The 20,841-nt window shown below is 41.3% G+C and overlaps 1 protein-coding gene across 3 annotated transcripts in view; it reads right to left on the bottom strand.

The window, feature by feature from the left end:
* PPM1A (protein phosphatase, Mg2+/Mn2+ dependent 1A) overlaps window positions 1–16,903 on the bottom strand; it is a 32,024-nt gene extending 15,121 nt beyond the window's left edge. For all 3 annotated transcript variants that reach the window (XM_057416232.1, XM_057416234.1, XM_057416235.1), the window contains exons 1-2: window positions 16,576–16,903; window positions 1,139–1,990 (exon numbers count right to left, since the gene is read on the bottom strand). In XM_057416232.1, the coding sequence (XP_057272215.1) occupies window positions 1,139–1,972 (834 nt within the window). In that variant the 5' untranslated portion in view covers window positions 1,973–1,990; window positions 16,576–16,903. The remainder of the gene's footprint in view (window positions 1–1,138; window positions 1,991–16,575) is intronic.
* Window positions 16,904–20,841: the final 3,938 nt, after the last annotated feature.

Raw genomic sequence — 20,841 nt, 5'->3', positions numbered from 1 at the left:
TATATGTATTATCAATCTGCCAAAGTGCTAGAAAACAATAACGTTTTTCCAAAAGGCAAACAATGACCCTCTTAGCCATGTTGCAAGAACGGAGATGCTGTCTTGTCTCTCTAGTATCAAAAATGTTGGCTTTTTTCATAGAGCACATACTGGCTTGGGTTGGAAGGGACCTTAAAGATCAGGTAGTTCCAACCCACTGCCATGGGCAGGGATACCTTCCACTAGATCAGGCTGCTCCAAGCCCAGTCCAACCTGGCCTCAAACACTGCCAAGAATGTGGCAGCCACAGCTACGCTGGGCAACCTGTGCGAGTGCCTCACTACCATTACAGGGAAGAATTTCTTCCTAGTATCTAAATCTATTCCCTTTCAGTTTAGGGCTATTATCCTTTTTCCTTCACTACTTGCTCTTACAGAAAGCTTTCCTTTGGAAAATCAGATGTCAAGCTATGAAACTCTGTAACTGCACCATCCTGCAACTTACTAATACAAAGTATAAGTTAGACAAAATTACACAGATGTGTTAAATAAAACCTTTCCAACATCTTCTACCTGAGCTAGTTTCAGAGTTGTACCACATGAAGCTGAATAAAAAAATATAGTCATAAAATTAGAATAAAAACTAACTTAGGAAGTCAGATCTTCATATAGTCAAGAAAAAATTTTAAACTGCAAAATGTGAAGTCACGGTTCATTCATTCTGCATTTATATTGCTGTAGTTATGACAGTAATGTTACTACTATATGCCCAAGAAAGGAAGGGAAGATTAGGAAGGGAAAGAATATTCTCTAGCCTGCTTAAGTCTTAAGAATTAACCTTAAAGTATGCTGTGAAACAAAAAAGAGCAGTTATTGTCCTTGGGCTTGCCCGTAAATTCTTATCAGCTTTTAGTTTCCCAGCGATCACAATGTAACTGCACGTGATTTTAAACTCATTAAGCAAAACCACCCAGAAAGCTGTACTGTTTCTGTCATTCTTCTCTGTCACCATTTTTGTGGGAATCATGGTAATTACCATCAAAGTCATGTTAACATAAACCATCGGATACTTATAGAGTGGACTCCACACTTATTCTGAACTTGTTCAGAAACTTCTAATAGTGAAAACACAGTAAACTTCTTCTCTCAAGTCTGGCTACCTTGTACAAGCAGGTGTCAACTATCTCATTGCAAACTTTCTCAAGGTCATCAGTGACTTCAAGTCTGGATCTTACAAAGTCACACAGCTCTTCATTTCCCATAACATCCCAGATACCGTCGCAAGCCAGTATGATGAACTGATCATCTTCTTCTGATCTCTCAATTTCATAAACTTCAGGCTCAGGTGAGACTAGCTGTTCTGTAGGACCTTTCCCATGGACACACTTGTAATCAAAGTCCCCAAGTGCCCTTGAAACTGCAAGAGAGCCGTTCACACGCTGAATCATTACAGAGCCACCTGCATTCTGTATACGCTCTTTCTCCAGTGGATTACTTGGTTTGTGATCCTGCGTGAAGAAGTGAACCTTCCTGTTTCTACAGAGTAAACCTCTCGAGTCTCCACAGTTGATGAAGTATGTATGTTGGGGAGAAATCATGACACCCACAGCTGTTGACCCACTTCTGTCTGCACCATGTTTCTTCTCAGAGATGACTCTCATGTGTTCATCAATTTGCAGAAAACCTGTTCTGATGCCGCTCTTTACACTTTCCACAGATGGAGGCCCATCTGGCCCTTTAAAATCCTGGTTGCTTGTGATGTGATCTAATAAATGCTCACAGCAGTACTTGGCAACCTGTGATCCAGCGTGCCCATCATATACAGCAAAAAATGACCATCCATCAAGTCCATTTGGCAAACCAATCACAGCTGTATGTGCATCCTCCATTTCAACTCGCCAGCCTTGCATACTACTTAGACCGTAACGAAGCCCATTCCCTTGTCCCTGGGCATTATGCTTCTCCATCTTTGGCTTGTCTAAAAATGCTCCCATGATGGCCTTCCTTCAGTTCTAAAAAGAAAAAAAAAAAAAACTTTTTTAAACATTCTATTGGAAACTATTAAATAATAGCCCAACTAATGCTAAGATGCCAAAAATACACATATAAAAAGGTGACTTTTCTGTGTCTCAAGTAAAATTTGCATTGTTTTCATCCAGTTTAAACAAGGACACTGCTACTAGCTGAACTGCACTTTTGATATTTTAAAAGTATTTTCAGCTGTTTTACTTGAAAAACTCACATTCCACTATCGTTCATGGTTCTGACAAACGCCTCTTGCCTAAGTATGTATGAAATCAGTTTGAAAGAGGACTTATTAACTGGCACACATCTGAATAGCTGTGATTACCGAGCCAATGAAAAGTTCAACGAGTCCAGGACAGTGGCACTCCCTAGATTCCTGCCTGCTGGCCATAAAGTCCTGGCTGACACTCCACTTCTCCAATGGAGATGTGGAAACAAAAGCAAATTGATTAGGTTTGGGGGTTTCTTCATTGGCGCTTTTTTTTTTTTTAACACATAAAATGATCTGAATCATCAAAATGATGCCAGAGTCTACATAAAGGAAGAGGCAACACTGGATAACTAGAAGCAGGACTCGGAACACAGCAGCTGTCCCTTTAGGCATCAGCAAGCCATTAGTTTGTCTCAGCCATCTTGTGAAAGCTCATCCTTAGATTTTCAGTTAAATTACACAGCAAGCTTCTCAGATGTCTGTGCTGCAGATTTACCTAAACCCTTAATGTATTCAAACTTCACTGCCCCTGACAAGTCCATGGAAATCCGTTTGGAAATAAAATCACATGTGTTGTAAATTCATGCTTCTTTATTCAAGTCAGACCAAAATGTTACACACCCCATCCTCCTCCACCTCCCTTCACTGGGATATGATGCAGCAAATATTCATGCTTAAGAGAATAAGAATTATTATTTGCAGGTAGCGTAAACTGATTGGTTTATCTTCATGGCTTTCACACCCTAACCATCCAACCCACCCTTCTAATCCACATCAGTTTATTTGTGCATTCATTATTAAAAAAATCATACAAACTAGGTCACACATTTTACATACTTGCAAATTCGGCCCTGGGAAGCAAAGAGTGTGCAAATCACTGTTACACAATACAAGGGAATGGAACAAGATTGTGAGCTTTTCTATTTGAAGACAGTGGACAAAAATTAAATGTTAAGAAGAGTCTCTGAAAGAGATTTTACCTGAGGCCCCAACTAATCAGCTGCTCTAGCACAAAAAATACTAGGAATTTTAGAAGGTTTTAACTTCAATGTGAAACACATTTATCAGTTTTCTAAGTGATAACACTGCTTTTTGATAACATGCTTTTACTGCAATACAGCTCCAGCTATGACACTGTATATCCAAAAAAGCATTTACATCTTCCAGCCACTATCAACCTTCCAAAAAAAGAAAAATCTGTGTTAGAATAAACAGTCAAGAAATGTTTATATTTGATCTCACCACAGAAATGATTCAAGTGTGAGGCATAGGGACTGGATATACACTCTTTGGCTCACATGCTTTGTTAGCAAAAACAAAGCCACACATATTTCAGCTGTACAGAGAGATGTCAGCAGCAGTACACCTCTGCTACCTCTCACCCCCAACCCCTGCTCTTAAGTTCTGTCTTCTCAAGCAAACACATAACACCAATGCCCACACAAACTGTAATTAGCCAACAAAATATAGTGTTCGCCGGTCGTGGATCCTAAGCACATGCACAAGGTTCACATTACTGCAGTTGCTAGGAAAAAAATATGACTTAAGACTTTTTTATCTTCACATGCAACTCTAGTGAAGTCAGAGTGATCAAAATAATTACAGAATGCTGCCAGAAGTCAAATGGGGAATTATTCTACAGAATAATAGACTTTTTATTCATTCCATGACAGCAGCAGAATTTAAACTAACACCCAACACCTTCTTATTGTCAAAGAGACCATAAAATAGAATGCAGATACTCAATTTTTTCTCCTTAATTTAGAGCTCAAAAAGCAGGATCTGCCCTGGCAATCACCACATTTTTGTGAAGCATTTTACATTATTGTGTTTAAAACAAAATAGAACCGCATTAATAACAAGATAATTAAACTGACCACAAGCACTGACAAATTTGGACTAAAAAAAAGGCAGTTTTCTTTCTCATTTATCACATCACTAAATACATAATATTCAGAGTTGTGCTTTCGAAGCTATCTGTCCCTCTCAGTAGTTTGTCATGTAAACCACAATTAAAAATACATAGTTGGGTCATAAGCAGTTGCAGCAACTCACACAGAACTGCTGGCACACTTCAAAAGTTAAGAAATCCACTCTCCATTTAAAATCAAGTTGCTTTATCCCTCCCCAGAAGGTAAACTGAAAGTGGTTGCTATTCTAAATTAAACCTTGTTGGTGAGATGTTGACACCCTTCCAGGGCGCAAATGACCCACCACAGATGCCCATACAACCAGACAGAAGGATAACCACAATGTTGTCATGTAACTTCTACTTAGGAAATTATTCACAGCCCATAAAGTATTCAACTTCTGAAAACAGCAATAACAGACTGCAGCTGTCTTCTCTGCAAACACTCTAGCTGACCATACTTCCACCAGAACACAGGTCTAAACCTGTAGGAGAGTAAGGTGAGGTTTTCAAAACCCTCATATGTACCTGAAGAGAAAGTATAGCTTACTCTGGGACATGATGAATATGTCAAGCCTTTAGTTTTACCAGAACTTCAATTCTTGTTCAGAAAAATGTGAGTTTAATATGACCAATCTGTGAATTCTTATTAATTGGAAGGCTACCTACTACTTCTCCCCCCCCATACCTTCATGTGTGGCTAAAGTCTGAGGAATTTAAAGAGTCTTGGTTAAAACAAACAAACAAAAAAGCACCACAACAAACAACCCAAACACACCCCACCCCCCAAAAAAACCCCACAAACCAAAACATGCCACCTTAAGACATCAGAAAGTGCTGCCTCCTTCCTGCTAATGATACCTTTTAGGCTGCTTTGGAGTACTTGGAGTACGTATCTACAGAAACATCTTTCACCCATCAGTCTCTACCTAAATCGGTGGTGTGTTTCTCGTTCTTTCAGGAGGTGGTTTGTGCACTGTACTGATTTAGTTGAAACAACACCTTTAGTTACGCATATAACTGTATGCAAATCAGACTAACAGCAGTGCCAGCGCCTAAGTTACAGCATGACTTTATGTAATAACATGAAGGAGAGAAGTCAGACCCAGAACAGTTTGCCTGCACGATGTGCAGTAAAGCAACAGATTCCCCTCTCCCATATTTCTTTAGTCATCTTCCTAAACAGGAGTCCTCATCTTATGACCCTTCTTCTCAAATAATTTTACTACCCCTCCCCATTGCGCTGCTTAACCCAGCCACACATTTCTGCAGTCATGTTAGAAAACTGCAGTCTTGTAGAGGGAGACGGAACCAGTTGTCCACTCTGAAATGCTCAGCTTTCGGGCTGTTTGAATGATGCACATACATACTAAAGAAGACATTCTTCCTACACTTATTAATGCCAAAGTAAGAGAAAATGCACTTTATCATGAAGTTTAGTGGCAAATGTATACCACATACTCCTAAAACAAAAGAGCTTTCAGCAGTCAGTTCCTGGATTTTGGCTCTGAAGAAGAGAGGCTTCTGAACAAAACTTAAAAGTGAAAACAGACCCCTACATGTAAAACCTACAAGTAAATATATATATTCAGGGGACCCATCTATGCATCTATGAGTACATCTAAACCATGACCTCTGACATGGTGATTTTGTGGAGATCAAACTGAAGACAGCCTCTATAGCAAGTGCACAAAAAAAAAAATCAAGTAGCAATTTGCAGACAGAAAAGTAATACTGTACTGGGCCTACAAAAATCAACACAAGTAACTAGATCTTGGATGAAACACAAGAGTGCCAAAATTCAAAGGACTGCAGCATTAGAAACAAAACTGAAATAATGAATGGAGCATGCCAAAGAGTCAGCAGCTAAACTCCTTGAAAATAGATGCCACTGGAGAACAGACTGGCAAAGAAAAGGAGGGTAATTAGTATACCGGACCATGGACAACCACGGACAACCACAGATACATCACTGGAATGCATGAAACCTCTTTGCCCCTTTCATTTGTTCCTCAAATTGTGCTATCCAGACAGCACAAGTATAAGGCCTCCTGATACACACAAAAATAATTTTGGCTGTTTTGCTATTTGCTTATTCATTTATTTGCATGTTCAAATGAAGATAAATCTTAAATTGCTCACAAATGACAGTTATTGTAACTCCATGTACCACTGTAAAAAGACAATTTATTTTTCCAAGGAATTCAGACAGGGATTTGATCGCACTGCCCAAGAAAACCAAGCACCACCATTTGAAACTTGTACTTCAACAATATGTAATTTAATAATCCTTTTAAAACAATGTTTGAGTTATACTCATTCCACTAGCATAAGCTGCTTATATAAATCACACTTAAGTCATGGGTGCTTGTTCAAACTAAGCTGAGAAATGTCCCCACGCTCCTATTTCCTAGAACAATGCTCCAACTGACATTATGCCCTGTGTGTTGTAATGAGCACCATAAAGAAAGATTACAACTTTTACTTGAACTACAGGATACAGATCAAGTCATCAAATTATACAGAGTGCTACTGAAGGGGGGGGCGGGGAGGATAAAAAAAGAGCATTTGATCCCTTCAACTTCCATCTGATTGTGATACTACCCCCCCACCTTAAGCAGACTGGATGCACTAACCAGTCAGCACGTAACTGCGCAAATTACGTGGAACCATGTTCAGAAGCTAATGCCAGTCGGATGAAAAACTGACAGTACTTAGTGGATGCCCCACATCAATTAATGTTAACAAACAACATGTCGGAGATCATCCAGGGATCAGAAGAATGACTAAAATAAAACAGAACACGCAGATGAGGAGACATAATTACACCACAGTCATGGGCTGAATGAAGTCACGAAAAAGCTTCTTGCCAATGAAACTATTTAAAAACTATTGGCGGCTATATGACTGAGTTCTGGCATTTATGGTTCAACAACATCAAAGTACTCAAAACTACAGCTGATCTTTCTGAATGCGTACTTTCAGACACAGAAATACATGGCCAACTAGAAAATGTGAACTGTCTAGGAAAAGAAGTAGAAGAAAATACATAAATTAAGCTATTTTAATAAACATGGACTAACACACTATTTCCCCATCAGAATTCTTGCTTCTTGGAGATGCAAGTGTAGTCTGCACTATAATTCAGCAACACAACTGTGAATAGAAGAACATAGAAAGAAACTACATATACTGGTAAGAAAGCTTGTAATAACAATTCTTCTGCTTTAGGACAGATGTAGGAGCTATGGCATGTGGTAGACAAAGGGAACAGAAAAAGGTAGATAGCTAGAAACATTAACTTAAAGAAAGTAAAGAGAAATACCCAAGCTCTCAGAAACAGGCCTTCAGACAGGCAAGAACGTCTGTACATGGACACAAGTGATATCAGCCAAAAAAACCCCACAGATTTTGAAAAGCAAGTTAATGACTCTGTGCGTACAAGGTAAAGTATGAATTGTTTCAACCTTTACCCACTTACCCTCCCTCTCTCCCTGTAATTAATATGCAACAGTGATTACACATACAACTTCATACCACAGCAGAAAACACTAAATCACTGTACCTCTGACACAGACAACTGAGCTCTGACCTTTTGATAGCTGCTCCACAGGCACTGCCATTTCACTGAGACAACTTGTTTTGTGAGTTTTGTTTTTTTCAGCATAACTTCCACTTAAAATCTTTTCTCCTTGCTAAGAGCTGACAGATTTATGAACGCTTCCTAGTAGTAAGTGGCAAATACTTTATCCCATTTGTTTTCCTATAATTATAATTTATTTTTCATCTGTCTGTATGGTAGGGTAGGTAGGACTTAGAAGAGCATTGCTGAAGTCTCCAAAAGTCTTCTGGAACACAGAAGGTAACCATTTCTAAGTTAACACCCTCCCTCCAACAGTATGTTTCAGCTTTCTTAAAACACCTTCTTCTGCTCCTATGTACCTTTCCTGCAGACACCTAAACTTGCTTCAAGGTTAAACTAGGAGCTGCTATTCTCAATATGAACGTACACTGTCCAAGTTTCAAACTCTCTCTGAAGGACATGTATGTAACCTGAGTTTTGAAAAAGAAAGCCCTGGACATTGAAACAGGAAATTCATCTAACAAGCTATTCCTGAGGAAATCTAAAACACGGTGATGTAGTTTCAAGATTTCTTTATGGAGATGTTTTCATTTACATTAAGAAGGACATGGAGTTGTCAGAGCAAGTCCATAGGAGGGCCACGAGGATGATCAGGGGGCTGGAGCACCTCCCGTATGAAAACAAGCTGAGAAAGTTGGAGCTGTTCAGCCTGGAGTAGAGAAGGCTGCGTGGAGACCTCATAGCAGCCTTCCAGTATCTGAAGGGGGCCTACAAGGATGCTGGAGAGAGACTCTTTGTTAGGGATTGTAGTGCCAGGACAAGGGGTAATGAGATCAATCTTAAATAGAAGTTCAGGTTAGATATAAGGAAGAAGTTCTTTACTGTGAGGGTGGTGAGGCACTGGAACAGGTTGTCCAAGGAACTTGTGAATGCTCCACTCCTGGCGGTGTTCAAGGCCAGGTTGGATGGAGTCTTGGGTAACATGGTTTAGTGGGTGGTGTCCCTGCCTATGGCAGGGGGGCTGGAATTAGATGATCTTAAGGTCCCTTCTAACCCTAACTATTCTGTGATTCTCTGATTTTGAAATATAGTCAGTTACTGAAGAAAATAACTTCCTTCCAAAAATCACTAGGACCACTGCTGGGAACAAAAATTATTACATTGATTTTGAGAGGAGATACAACTTGCAACCACAAGTATCAATTACTCATCTGGATTGAGAAGACAAGTTAGTATTTCTTGGCCCAGACAGAAGTCTTGCTTCTAAATATTCGCACTACAAATTTAGAGGTGGGAAAGCATAAGGAAAAAAAATTAAAACAAAAAACCCCACTAGACAGCAGCATCAAAGTACAAGAAGCCAAATCACTTTAAAAAAATGCATAGACAATCCAAATGGCATTAACAAGTACTATGAAAATCAATGAAGTAGCTCTGCATAAATTCATATGCTGCTGTCTGAACAGCATGAGAATGAAAAAGCCAAGGTCCTTGCTTGAAAGCATTAATAAGCAGAAAACATGCCCATGCTGGTGTTCAGCTCAGCACCTTTCTGGTTATACTTAATTTTCAAAAAAATTTCTTACTTAAAAGTGTTGAAAGATAAATAAAAGATATGCATTTTAGACAAAGAGATTAGAAAACTGGTGCTAATAGCACACAAGCTCCTGCAGACTCCAGCCAAAATTCAAAGCCCCATTGAAGCAAGCACTGTAAAAAGGAACTAAAAGATTCAAAGAAGCTGCAGTCTATGTAGACAGAAGCCAGGAAAAAGGCCTTTCTTCATTTTATGCATCAATGAGATGCAGTAAGATTCAAATTTTAAAAAACAAAACACAATACAAACAAGAGAAAAGAAGAATTCCAACCAAACTGCTCATGTCATAAAGAATATACAGTGCTATGCAGCTATTCCAACAGAATATGCACAGCAACAGTTTCAGCAGAAAAACACATGGGCAAAAAGAAAACAAGACAGCACAGAAAAATGGAGTTATAGTAAGTCATTAGAGTTTAATTACATTTTTTTCCAGTACTTGTAATACAGAGAGTACTCTGCCACTGTCATCTACCATCATAACAGAATAGTAGCCCACTCCTAGACATCATGGGCCTAATGGACAATTCTTGAGTACTAGCTACTGTAAATCCAGGAACTGAACAGATCTGAATATACCAAATGCTTAAGTAGCTAAATCCCCCTTGTTTTGTTTCCGTTCTTCTGATCTCTCGTTTACAGCTCAAAGCCTCAGCATCTTTGTTCACTGCTAGTATTATCAACCAACCAATACCATTAAAAAAAAAAATAAAATTAAAGCTTCATAGAGTAATGCTTTATTTAGTAGAACCGCACAGAGGAAAGTGAAGTTACTGGGCAAAACACATTTAGACCAGAATGATTGATTAGAATGACCAGAACTGTTCAGGTTGTTCAAAAGCTACTGGAATGAAGTCAAGCTATTGCAAATCTGTCTTTGTCAGGTTTTTATCTGAAGTGTTAAAACTAGGAAGAAGATGCTATATGGAAAAAGGTTCCAGTGGGACTATTTACTGAGACTCCAAAAAACAAATGGAGGCTTAAGTAACAGTTATTTAAAAAAACAAGAGAACACCAAGTGCATTAATCAAACCATTTCTGAAATATGGCAAAAAAATTACTCACTCTCTCATCTGCGGTGATGAAGTTCAGCAAACTGCCACTTTTTTTACAGTTGGCATAATTCGGTATTGCCACCTTTGGTAACGTGTACAAACTCTTACAGAATCCCACCATCCTTCTGTCATACTGTTTTACTAATAACCTTCCCACAAACATTTTAAAATCTAAGTTGATATAGTCCCATATACCTTAAAGAAAACTGAACGCATGGAATCATCACACCATCTCCTCTTCAGTTTTTAGTTTTCAGTTTTTAGTTTTCAGTCTTTGCAGCTCCAGCTGTTCACCAAGGTCACTGTTCATTAAAAATTATTATTTAAAGCTTTCAAACTTCAGATCTTCCTAGCTTCAACAGTAAGCATTAGCCACCTATTTCTGATATGTCTTACTAGTAATTTATTTATCACTATGGAAGAATAAAACCTAAATGAAAATGTTAATAAAGATAGTATTAGTTAATACAGATAGCTTGGGAATAAAATATTCAGAGAAAACACAATCAGCATGCATGTGCCCAGTGACTAGAAGATGTTTGCGTGAAGGCTCCAAAATTTTCTGTTTAGCCAAGTACTCAGTACCAGAAAAATAATTCAAAGACAGACACATAAGCAATTGCCCATACCCTTCATTTTAGATGAAAATATTTGTGGAGTTCTAGTTCTAATCTCAGCAACATTACCACTATTCTAGTGAGAATATAAGAAAAGCAGCATAAAGAACACAAAAGGCCTGATGACTACACAGGGGAATAAAGCAGGAATAAAATAGGAAATGTTCTGAAGTGTACAGCTGTAACCCGGCTTTACTTGCGAGAAAATGACATCAGAACTATGCCAGAATCACATTAAGACCTGGAAGTCAAATCCTCAAAGCTTAGGAAAAGCCAGAGTTTGTTCATTCGTACACACACAGAGCTTTTATTTACAAAGCTATTTTGCCCTCATGTACCCAGCTCATTAAAAGAAGGAGAGAGGATGACTGCTGCAATAAAGTCTAGTTCCCCCTCCCCCCACAAGACTACATAAAAATATAAAAACAGAAACCAAGGGAAAAATCCTACTGCTTTAACCTTTTCGGCATACAGTAACTTTCAGGACAGGCATTCTTCTGAATTTCCAAATTCACTTCTATCACTATCAGTGCAGAGTTGACTGATTTGCCCATGATGAACAAGGCAGTAAGGTGCTCTCCTGGGTCCAAGGTTAAGACCACTGCAGCTCGAAATATTCTGGCCACCAAATGAGGACATTGACAAATTTATCTGTTCTTCAAAATACAAGCACTACTAATGACAGCATTTCCTAAGCATACAGGGCCTCATTCTGCAGCCTCAGAATGGTTCTTTACAGAGAGAAGAAATACTGTATTTTTAAGAAGGGTCTGTCCAAATACTTATTGTAATTAGACTAGGGGAACCAACAAATTATTTACTCATAGAAACTGATTCTTTCTTCACAAAATGTTCCTACAATTTAATACTAAACACTTACATGCCCACATTTTTCTGCATTGTGGACCCCTTTCTGAAGACTGGGATTTACTTAATTTAGCAGACAGCTGGACAATTCCTTAAACTCATTTCCAAACAGAAAGAGCTTAAGCACAGTTTACGGTTCTCATGGCTACTGCATTTAATGGTATTTTATAAGTAAAAAAAATCTACATAATTTTATGCACAAATAGCTATGATATATGGTTAAGAAAAATACAGACTACCATTCAAATTCCAGATGATATTTACAGTTGGCAGTTAAAATGAACTGTATACACAGGTACAGAAAATCTATCAAGTTACATCTGAGACCCAAACATGAAAGCACATTTCATCCTCTAGGTCACAATCCAGCAAGGCATTTAAGCCTGAGAGCAACATCATATATCTGAGCAGTCCCACATAATTCAGTTGCATGTGGTGTATCAGTATAAGCACATTCAAGTGCTTTGCTTTATTTAAGCTGCAGCTATCAGAATATAAGTCATGTTACATTTGAGTTCCTTGGGTTTGTAAACTATTATCTTAAAGACTTTAGAGATCTTTTTATCTATGAAAATATTTTTACCTGAAACGAGAACTAAGATGTTAGCAATAAAGAAGCTAACATACTTTTTCCTCTATGCATAAACTGTTAGGATTACTCTACATTTCAATATTGAAACCTGATTAGCCAGGCTTTTTTTTTTGCTTTGTATCACTCTTAGATGCTCTTCTGCTAGCACACTGCTGTAAAGTTTACATACTAAACAGTGTTAAGTGTACTGCATCGGAACGATGTGTAGATGAAGGCAGTTTTTATTCTGTTATTTTAGTCACGTATAAACATCTTTTCAGAAGAGCTGTTTAAAAAAAACTAAGCAATTGTTTCACATATTTATAAGCACTGTGTTTTGCAGACTTCAGCTAGCAAGCTGAACTAGCCATTAGTTAATTTTACCAGTACATGAAAACAAAAAAAAAAAAAAAGAAAAAATAATAAAATGAACACTCAGTAAAACAAAGGCTTACTTACTTCAAACATAAAAAAAATAACACTGACTTGACAGACATCTGTAATTTAGTATGCAGTTTAATATAGAGGAGTTTAGCATACAGAAATACAGCAAAGCAGACCTTCCACAGCAGACAGAAATATAGAAAAGCAGGCGTTATACTAGATCGAAATATAGAAAAGCAGATCTTACAGCACTGGTTTAACGCCAGTAACAGTCAGATACTAGCTGTAGCCAGAAACAAAAATCAGTCTACTCACGCTCATGGTATCATGCTTGCTTTCTTCTCCTGTCCCAGTTACAACTTCCTTGGTAGAAACATTCCTCCTAGTCTTAAGATTTAAATTATTTACTCTAGCAGTGCTGCATCTTAATAAACCCTAATTTGTTCCAGCACAGATAGCAACAGAGGCAACCTAAAGAAGCTACAAGGAGATAATGCTATCTCCACTGTGATCCACACCACATCATGGCTCAAATACATGAATCCTTCTTATGCAAGGCCTAATGGCATGTGCACAAAATGCCATTGAAAAAATAAATGAAAAAAATCACATTTTAGGTACATTCCCTGGATCTTCTAAATATCCCAAGAACACTGGTGGTTTTTTTTCCGGGATTACATATTGTTAACACAGACATTATAGTTTACAATTTTCCATTCTTTCAGCGAGGAGCACTGTAGTTAAACATGCTTAAATTTTATAGAAGTTTATTTCTTATCCTAGTATTTTTACTGATATTTGGATCACGTGACTAAAACTAGAGAGAACACTAAGAATTCAGCAACAAAGCAGCACACAAAAAGAGCTTTCTTTTCCAAAGAACAAATAAGACTACAGGTTGCATCATCTAAAAAAGTTATAGATGACACACAAATGTTAAAAAGTGAGGTACAATTGATGAGAAAAGATGAGCAAAAATTACAAAAGGCCACACTGCAATAGCAAGAATGTTGTTTGGCTCAGGTGTAGCTATAAGTCACAATTGTCTTGACTTCAAACATTGTTACTAATCAAGTCTTTGAAGTGAGCTGGTTTGCAGAGACTATGAATACAATTATTTTACAGTACATCTCACTCCAAAATTTGATTATTTAATACCACAACCTGCATTATTCAATCACTTAATTGAAATGTAGTTCTGCTAAGCCAATTACATCGGAAAAAAAAAAGTATTTTTACATCAAAATAGTCTTGAACATGTAAAAATTAAGTAAATAGTAATGACAGTATTTTAGTAATAATTACGTTATTGTGAAATGACTTATATTTGGGTCATCTGGTGAAAGCAGCTGTTTTATGTTCCTAGTTCCACTAAAAAGGAAAAGTGCAATAAGATCCCCTATTGACAGCTGCATTCAAAAACATACCAGTTACATAAGTTTGCAAATTATCCTGTGCCAGAGTTAAATATCTAAGCATTTTAACGACAGCTCTTAAAATGCTATCTCAGCAAGAATGACTCAACTTCACTGCATAAATTGTGCTCCAGATAACAAGCAACCAGCTTGATTTTACAGAAAAAAAAAACCATTTTTTTTATTCTGCTTTAACTCGAATTGCTCTGAGTTCTGCTTGTTTAGACCTGCAAGTTTCACCAGTCATTTGGCATTTCCATCTCTCAGTTTCAAAAGTATCTCAAGTTCACCTATAGACAGTTAATACTTGGAAAACAGGTATAGTTTTCTACTGTACGTCATGGGGAGAGATTTACCAAAAAACCACCAACCAAAGCACTAAACCCATAAACCAGAGCTAGGACTTGCCTGTATCTGAGAAAAACACTCTTCCGCGCCAGATTGTGAGAGGACAGACCAGCTCTCTCCAGACAAGCTACATTCATCTGAGGGTTTTATCAGGAATCTGTCCATGAGGAAAATATTAATAACTGGCACAATGGATCAGCAAGTCTTAGCCCAGTCTCATATACAAAAGATAGGTCCAGAAAGGCCTGAAGAGAAACCTTTAGGAGTTGTCCCTACCCCAACAAAAAATGCTGGTATACCTATCAGAACTGTTTTCCTTTCCTCCAACTGCTACTTTGATTTAATAGGTAAAATGTAAAACACCCCTGACCCATGTTTCCCTCCCCCTACCCTGTGTCTCTGATGTTATTCATAGAGAAACTATGAATAGTAACAGGAGGGAAACTATCAGAGAAGAAATGTGGCTAGAACTTGCATGATTTTTTGTCATTTGTCAATTCACAGAAGGTCCTGAGTACCAGCAGCTGTCTTTAATTTCACTAGTGCTTCACAAATCCTGCTTCAGCCACCTAACCACTAAACCAGCATAAACACAGGCTCAAGAAAGTGCTACATCAGCTCCTATTTGGAATGTAATTTCGTAGAATCACAAGAGTTAGAACTTCTACTTCAGAATGTTTCTACTTGGTCTGATGTTAAACATCACAACCTAAGGAAAACGTATCAGCTACTGCTCTCATGATCTAGAACTGCCTTCTGCTTAAAAACAATTAAAAAATTCCTTTGTATGACACACAGGACCTTAAACCTTAAGGCTACCATGCTGGCCAGCTGACTGACCAGCACCTTCTCACTGAGGAAAGGTACTACTAAAAAGAATAAATTAATTCCTCACAAGTACTATGGTAAACCTTAGTTTTGCAACAGCAAAATTTTGCCATACACAGTACTGAAATATTGTAATGGTACTAAATAAATAAAAACACCTTATCGAACAGATGTCTACAAAATCAATTCTTTTGAAACTATTAACCTGCAGCCAGTCTCAAGGCTGTATCATATCTACTATGACATAAGCTAATATAATAAAAAGGTTAGACATATGCTCAGAACCTCTGGCATTTACCATGCAAGACCAATTATCCAGTACATCACTGGACAACTTTTTATTCGAGGAAAGCGTTTTACTTCTATCTACTTTGAACATGCAGGCTGGTAGATCACAGCTCATCAGTGTAACCTTTGCTCACGACATTGTTTTCAAAGACAGAGAAATCCCTCTCAAAACTTTAAACACGTGAAAGGCGTTGGCAAGGGAAAACCGCCCGCTGCACAGTAATGTCACTATCTGGGGAGTGCTTGATGCTCCGACCCTCGCTAGGGTGGGGTGCTTTATAAATAGATGCGTGTTGGTTGTTTTTTGTTTGTTTCCCCAGTGGCGTGCCCCAAGCGTTTGGGTGGTGATGGGAGAGAAAACTGTTTATAGCCATTATTAAATGAACTCTGAATCGGCCACGGAAATGGGGGAGAGGGCAGCTGCTGCTACCTGAGCCAGGCCCAAAATCCTCTGCTCACTCTTCTCCGCCCCTGCCCAGCCCCGAGGGGCTGCCTTGCCACCCCCCCCACCCTTCGGTCAAGCCGCCTGCAATGCAGGGGCTGCGCAGCGTGGCCAGGCCACCTTCGGCCTTGGGGAGGTGTGGGGGGGGAATGGCTCCTAGCAGCAGCATCCTACATCAGGTTCGAACCCGCACCACCCCCTTCTTATTTCCCTCCTTTTCGCAGCCCCGACCCGGTACCGGCTGCTGATGCCGGGGATGGCGCCTGCCTCCTCACCAGGGCTACCGAGGAGCCCCCACCCCCTCTGGGCCTGCCCCCTCCCGCCGCTTCCGCCCCCACATGTTTACAGGCCCCATGGCCCGGGCGGCGGTGGACGCGGCCCCCTCCAGCTCCGCCGCCGCCCCTCACCCGCCTCAGCCCGGCCCGCCGGAGGCCCCGCACTGCGCAGTGCTACTTACCTCCCGGCCGCGGTGGACGGCGCCGGCTGCGGCGGGCAGGGCCGCGCTCCCGAAGGTGCGTGGGGGCAGGGAAGCCGGGGGCAGGCGGGGACGGCCGCGGTGGGGCGCCGACGGGCGGGCAAGCCGGGGGAGAAGGGGAAGGAGGGGAAGGAGAAGGGGAGGGGGGCACCCGGCGGGCGGCCTTGCCTCAGTTCATTCACAAGCGGCGGCTGTTGAGGGCGGCTCTGTGCCCAAGGGGAGCCTAGCGCTCATCTCGCCTTCACTCCACTCCCCCCCTCCTCGCTACCCGCCGCTCGGCCGCCGCCGGCCCCCCCCCCCCCGGCCTCCGCGGGCCCCCTCCCGCCGCCCGAGCTCCGCGTCCACTCGCGCCCCACCGCGGAGCGTTCTCCGCCCCCCGCGGACGGACACACACACATACGCGCGCGCACTGCGCCGCCGCCTCTGCTTCCTCCTTCCGCGCAGGCGCGCCGGGAGCAGCCGCGCGCGCGCCGCAGAGGACGGGGAGGTGGGAGTGGGTGCTCGCGCACGCGCTCCTCTTCGCCCATTCCCTCCTCGCCGTGGGGGCGTGTCGGCACGCGCCGGCTTCCCCGCTCCTGAGCCCCGTCTGTCCTCCGTTAGCAAAACCTCAGCCAACACCAAAGCGCGGCAAACACCGTTTTTCACGGCAAAATCCCGCCTCTGGCGCAGCGGGCGGGATGCCCGGATGTTAGGGCTGCAAATGCGCGGGGGATAGCGGTAGACGCCGTTACTGGTATTACATCACCCTCTGCCCCGTGCCCCCTCCGTGCTGCGCCGCACCGAGCATGCGCGGAGGTAGAGAGGCATGAGCTTGGTAGGGGTAAGGGGCGAAGACGTCAGCGGCACCGCCCTCTTCCCTGAGATGGGCCGTGGAGGCGTGTGTCGTCGGTCCCGATCCCGATCCCGGTGCTGGTGCTGGTGCTGGTGCTGGTGCTGGTACTGGTACTGGTACTGGTGGCGGCGGCAGCGGCAGCATTATTTCATTGCCGCTGCTCGCCTGAGGAGGCAGGCAGGCAGGCAGGCAGGCTGGCAGCGGTGCCCAGGTGATATCGCCCGCAGTGGTGTGCCTCGTCTCCTTGAGGAGGCAGCGGGCGCGGGGAGGAGCACTTCTTGCTTCTCGGTGGGGGTGGGCTGTGGAGAAGCCGCCCTGCTCGTGTTCCGTTCCCGAAGCCGCGGGCGCAGCGCCACGCCACACGGATGCGCTGGGATGTCCTCTTAGCCGACTAAACCAGATCCCTGGAGGCTGCCCCACTGGAAGCAGAACCGCTGGCAAAATCAGCAGCGGATTACCACTAATGAACGCGTAATGGGTTTAATAATCTATTAATCCCGCGATTTTCAGTGACCCTTTGATGAAGGCTGGCGCGTTGACAAAAGGGACGGGAGTGTATTCAGGGAGCGGCTTACCCGCCAGCCTGCAGATAATAAATTCAGAGAAGAAGCTGTTACACAAGCCTCTATTTTGTTTGGGGGAGCGGCAGGGGGAGGACGACGAATGCTGGGCTGTGGGAGAGGATACTCAAGGAGGCTGCGAGAGGGGTGGCTGGGGGGGGGGGGGGGGGGGGGGGGGGGGACGGACGGACGACGACGGACGACGATGACCTCCGTGCGGCTAATTCTAGCACGCTAGGGTTAAATCATGGGTCTGGTTTTTTTTTTTTTTGAGGTGCAGTGAATGCGAGGAGTGCTTTTAAAGAGAGGATTAGGAATGCATGGTAGTTTTTGAGGGTGTGAAGAAAGAATTGCCCCCAGAGGGAGAGAGAGTGAAGAGGACCCCCGAGGTGAAGTGGGTACTTAGCTAAAGAATCAGAAAGGTTGTCTGCTTTAGATAGTTTCCATCGTTAGCAGCAGTCAAAAGAGTAAACAGCCCTGTGATAAGGTTTACCTAAACGGAATGTCTGGAAAGCCCCAAATTGCTGGTTATGTTCCCTTAGCCTTTGGAGAAAACAATCGGTGCAGCTTCATCCCGAGTGTGCCGCCGCCTGCAGGCAGTTAATCGAGGGCTCTTGTGCCGGTAGGGCTCCAAAAACAGCAAAGCCCTTCCCGTAGATAGCTAAAAAAGCTGTAACAGATACAAGAAAACCTCACCCTTGTAGGGCTTTCCTGTAACAGATAAATCAACTCTGTTTCTGTGTGATTACAAAATCGCCAGTTTCCATTGCTGACTGTGACGGAACGGTATGTTGATATCCCAATGGCGTTTGTTAGCTTGGTACTGAACACCACTCGGTCGTGCCCGATGTTGTGTCGTTTGTTCCAGACCTTTGAATTCTAGTTAAATGCAGCAAAGTTTGTTAGCGGAAACAAACCTTTAGGGAGATTTAAATGTAAAATATTCTGAAAATACATTGTAGGAGAGCAGAATGTATACCGTGTATTCCACACGAAAAATGAGACTTTGGAAGGTCATGAGTAGGTAATTCCCGTAATCTTAATCAGTGCAATTTTGAACCTCTCGTGGTATCCACAGGTAATTGGTTACAATTTGGATGCAGTTCAGATTTTAAAAACTACATTTCCCCTCCTATCCCCAGAAAAAAAACCAAAACGCTTCTACAATTTACAGCCAAGGCAGAGGTTATGCAGGCACGTGCCATGTGTCTTTAACGTCTGCACTTACATTTAATTTTTTACCCTCTTTTTCCACTTTAATAAATCTCTCCTAAGACTTTGAGTTGTATTGTGGATTTCATTTAGATTTTGTTACCTTCAGCTGTGTTTTTGTATGGTTTGTTTTTTTTGTTTTTTTTTTTTTTTTAAGTAAAAGTGAACGAAAACATGGCCCAGGTTTGTTTGTTGGGTTTTTTTTTTTTGTGATGCCCTAGTTTTACACTACTGGAATATAATGACAGCAGGGAGTTTGCTGCTGTCATTTTCTATTTAGTTTTTTCTTGGGAAATTGGATGGAGTCAAATTACCACAGTATTTTCTTAAAGCGTAGCTTTTATTTTAGTTTGTTGGTTTTGCCTGGCCTGTTGTACTGACAATGAGAATAAATATTTACAAGAAATTCAAACATCACCTTTAATTAGGATACAACAGCTGTGTATGAGGCATGTCTCTAGTATGCATCTTTGTAGCTGATAAGACTACATATCCCAGCATGCAACTATACTTTCTCCTTAGCTGTAGATCCAAGACTGGATACAGTTGTCCGGGACCTGTGGTCACTAGTCATTACAGTCAAGGAGGCTGTAACAAGAACCACTGTTTCAACCAGTGTTGAAACTTTCAACACTGCATCATGAATCATAACTGAATTATTGAGAAGATTCTTATTTCACTGTTTGGAACAAGAAAATCCTATTAGCACAATAAGGCATATTTAAAATGACCTGCTCTTCTGTGGTATATTTTTAGAGAATATTATTTTTAGAGATTTCTTTTTTCCCCACTTCCTGTTACAGCTTTAAAAAAGTCTTTAAATGGATGGTATTTGCCAAGAGTATTTCTAAACAAAATCTATGTATCTAAATAAATGCATATTTACCACTATGCACACTTGGTTATTGCAGGCAGGAGGATGATTTTGTCCAATGCATTCATTAAAATTGTCAATTTAGAAAATTTCACACTTTTCCGGATAAAGCTCTTCCCAATAGCATCACTTCCCATCAAAAAAGAATATGGGACTGCAGTTGCTACTGGTATCGAATGGCAGTTTACTTCCAGTGTAGAATCAGTTTCCATTGCAAGGGCCATATTCTTTCTGAGTCTGCTGTAATCTCTGTGTGTTGGTATTGCCCAAAGCTCCTTTTAACTCTTCAAGCTTTAATACCAGTTGGTTAAACTTCTCTTATTACAAGGCATATCATGAGGTATGGGAATTTTGACTGTATGTTCTTTAAACAGGGGACATTTAGTACAAATATTAACTGTCATAGAATCATGGAATAGTTTGGGTTAGAAAGGACCTTCGAAGGTCATTTGTCAAATCTTCCTGCAATGAGCAGTGATATCCTCAACTAGATCAGGTTGCCTAAAACTACATCCAGCCTGTGCTTGAATGTCTGCAGGGATGGTTGCATTCCACAACCTCTCTGCATAGCCTATTTCAGTATTTTATCACCCTCACTGTAAAAAATTTCTTCCTCACATCCACCCTGCATCTCCCTTCTTTCAGTTAAAAACTATCACCCCTAATCCTGTTGCAACAGGCCTTGCTAAAAGGTTTCTCCCCATCTTATAGGTCCCTTTTAAGAACTGAAAGGCTGCAGTAAGGTCTCCCCAGAGTATTTTCTTTTTCAT

This window comes from Pezoporus wallicus, unplaced genomic scaffold (genome assembly GCF_028554395.1).
Source record: "Pezoporus wallicus isolate ANWC-B61680 ecotype Strahan unplaced genomic scaffold, APGP_CSIRO_Pwel_v1 scaffold_2146, whole genome shotgun sequence".
Lineage (NCBI taxonomy): Eukaryota > Metazoa > Chordata > Aves > Psittaciformes > Psittacidae > Pezoporus > Pezoporus wallicus.
Note: the sequence above shows the minus strand (reverse complement) of the source record. Positions and strands in the feature narration are given on the sequence as shown.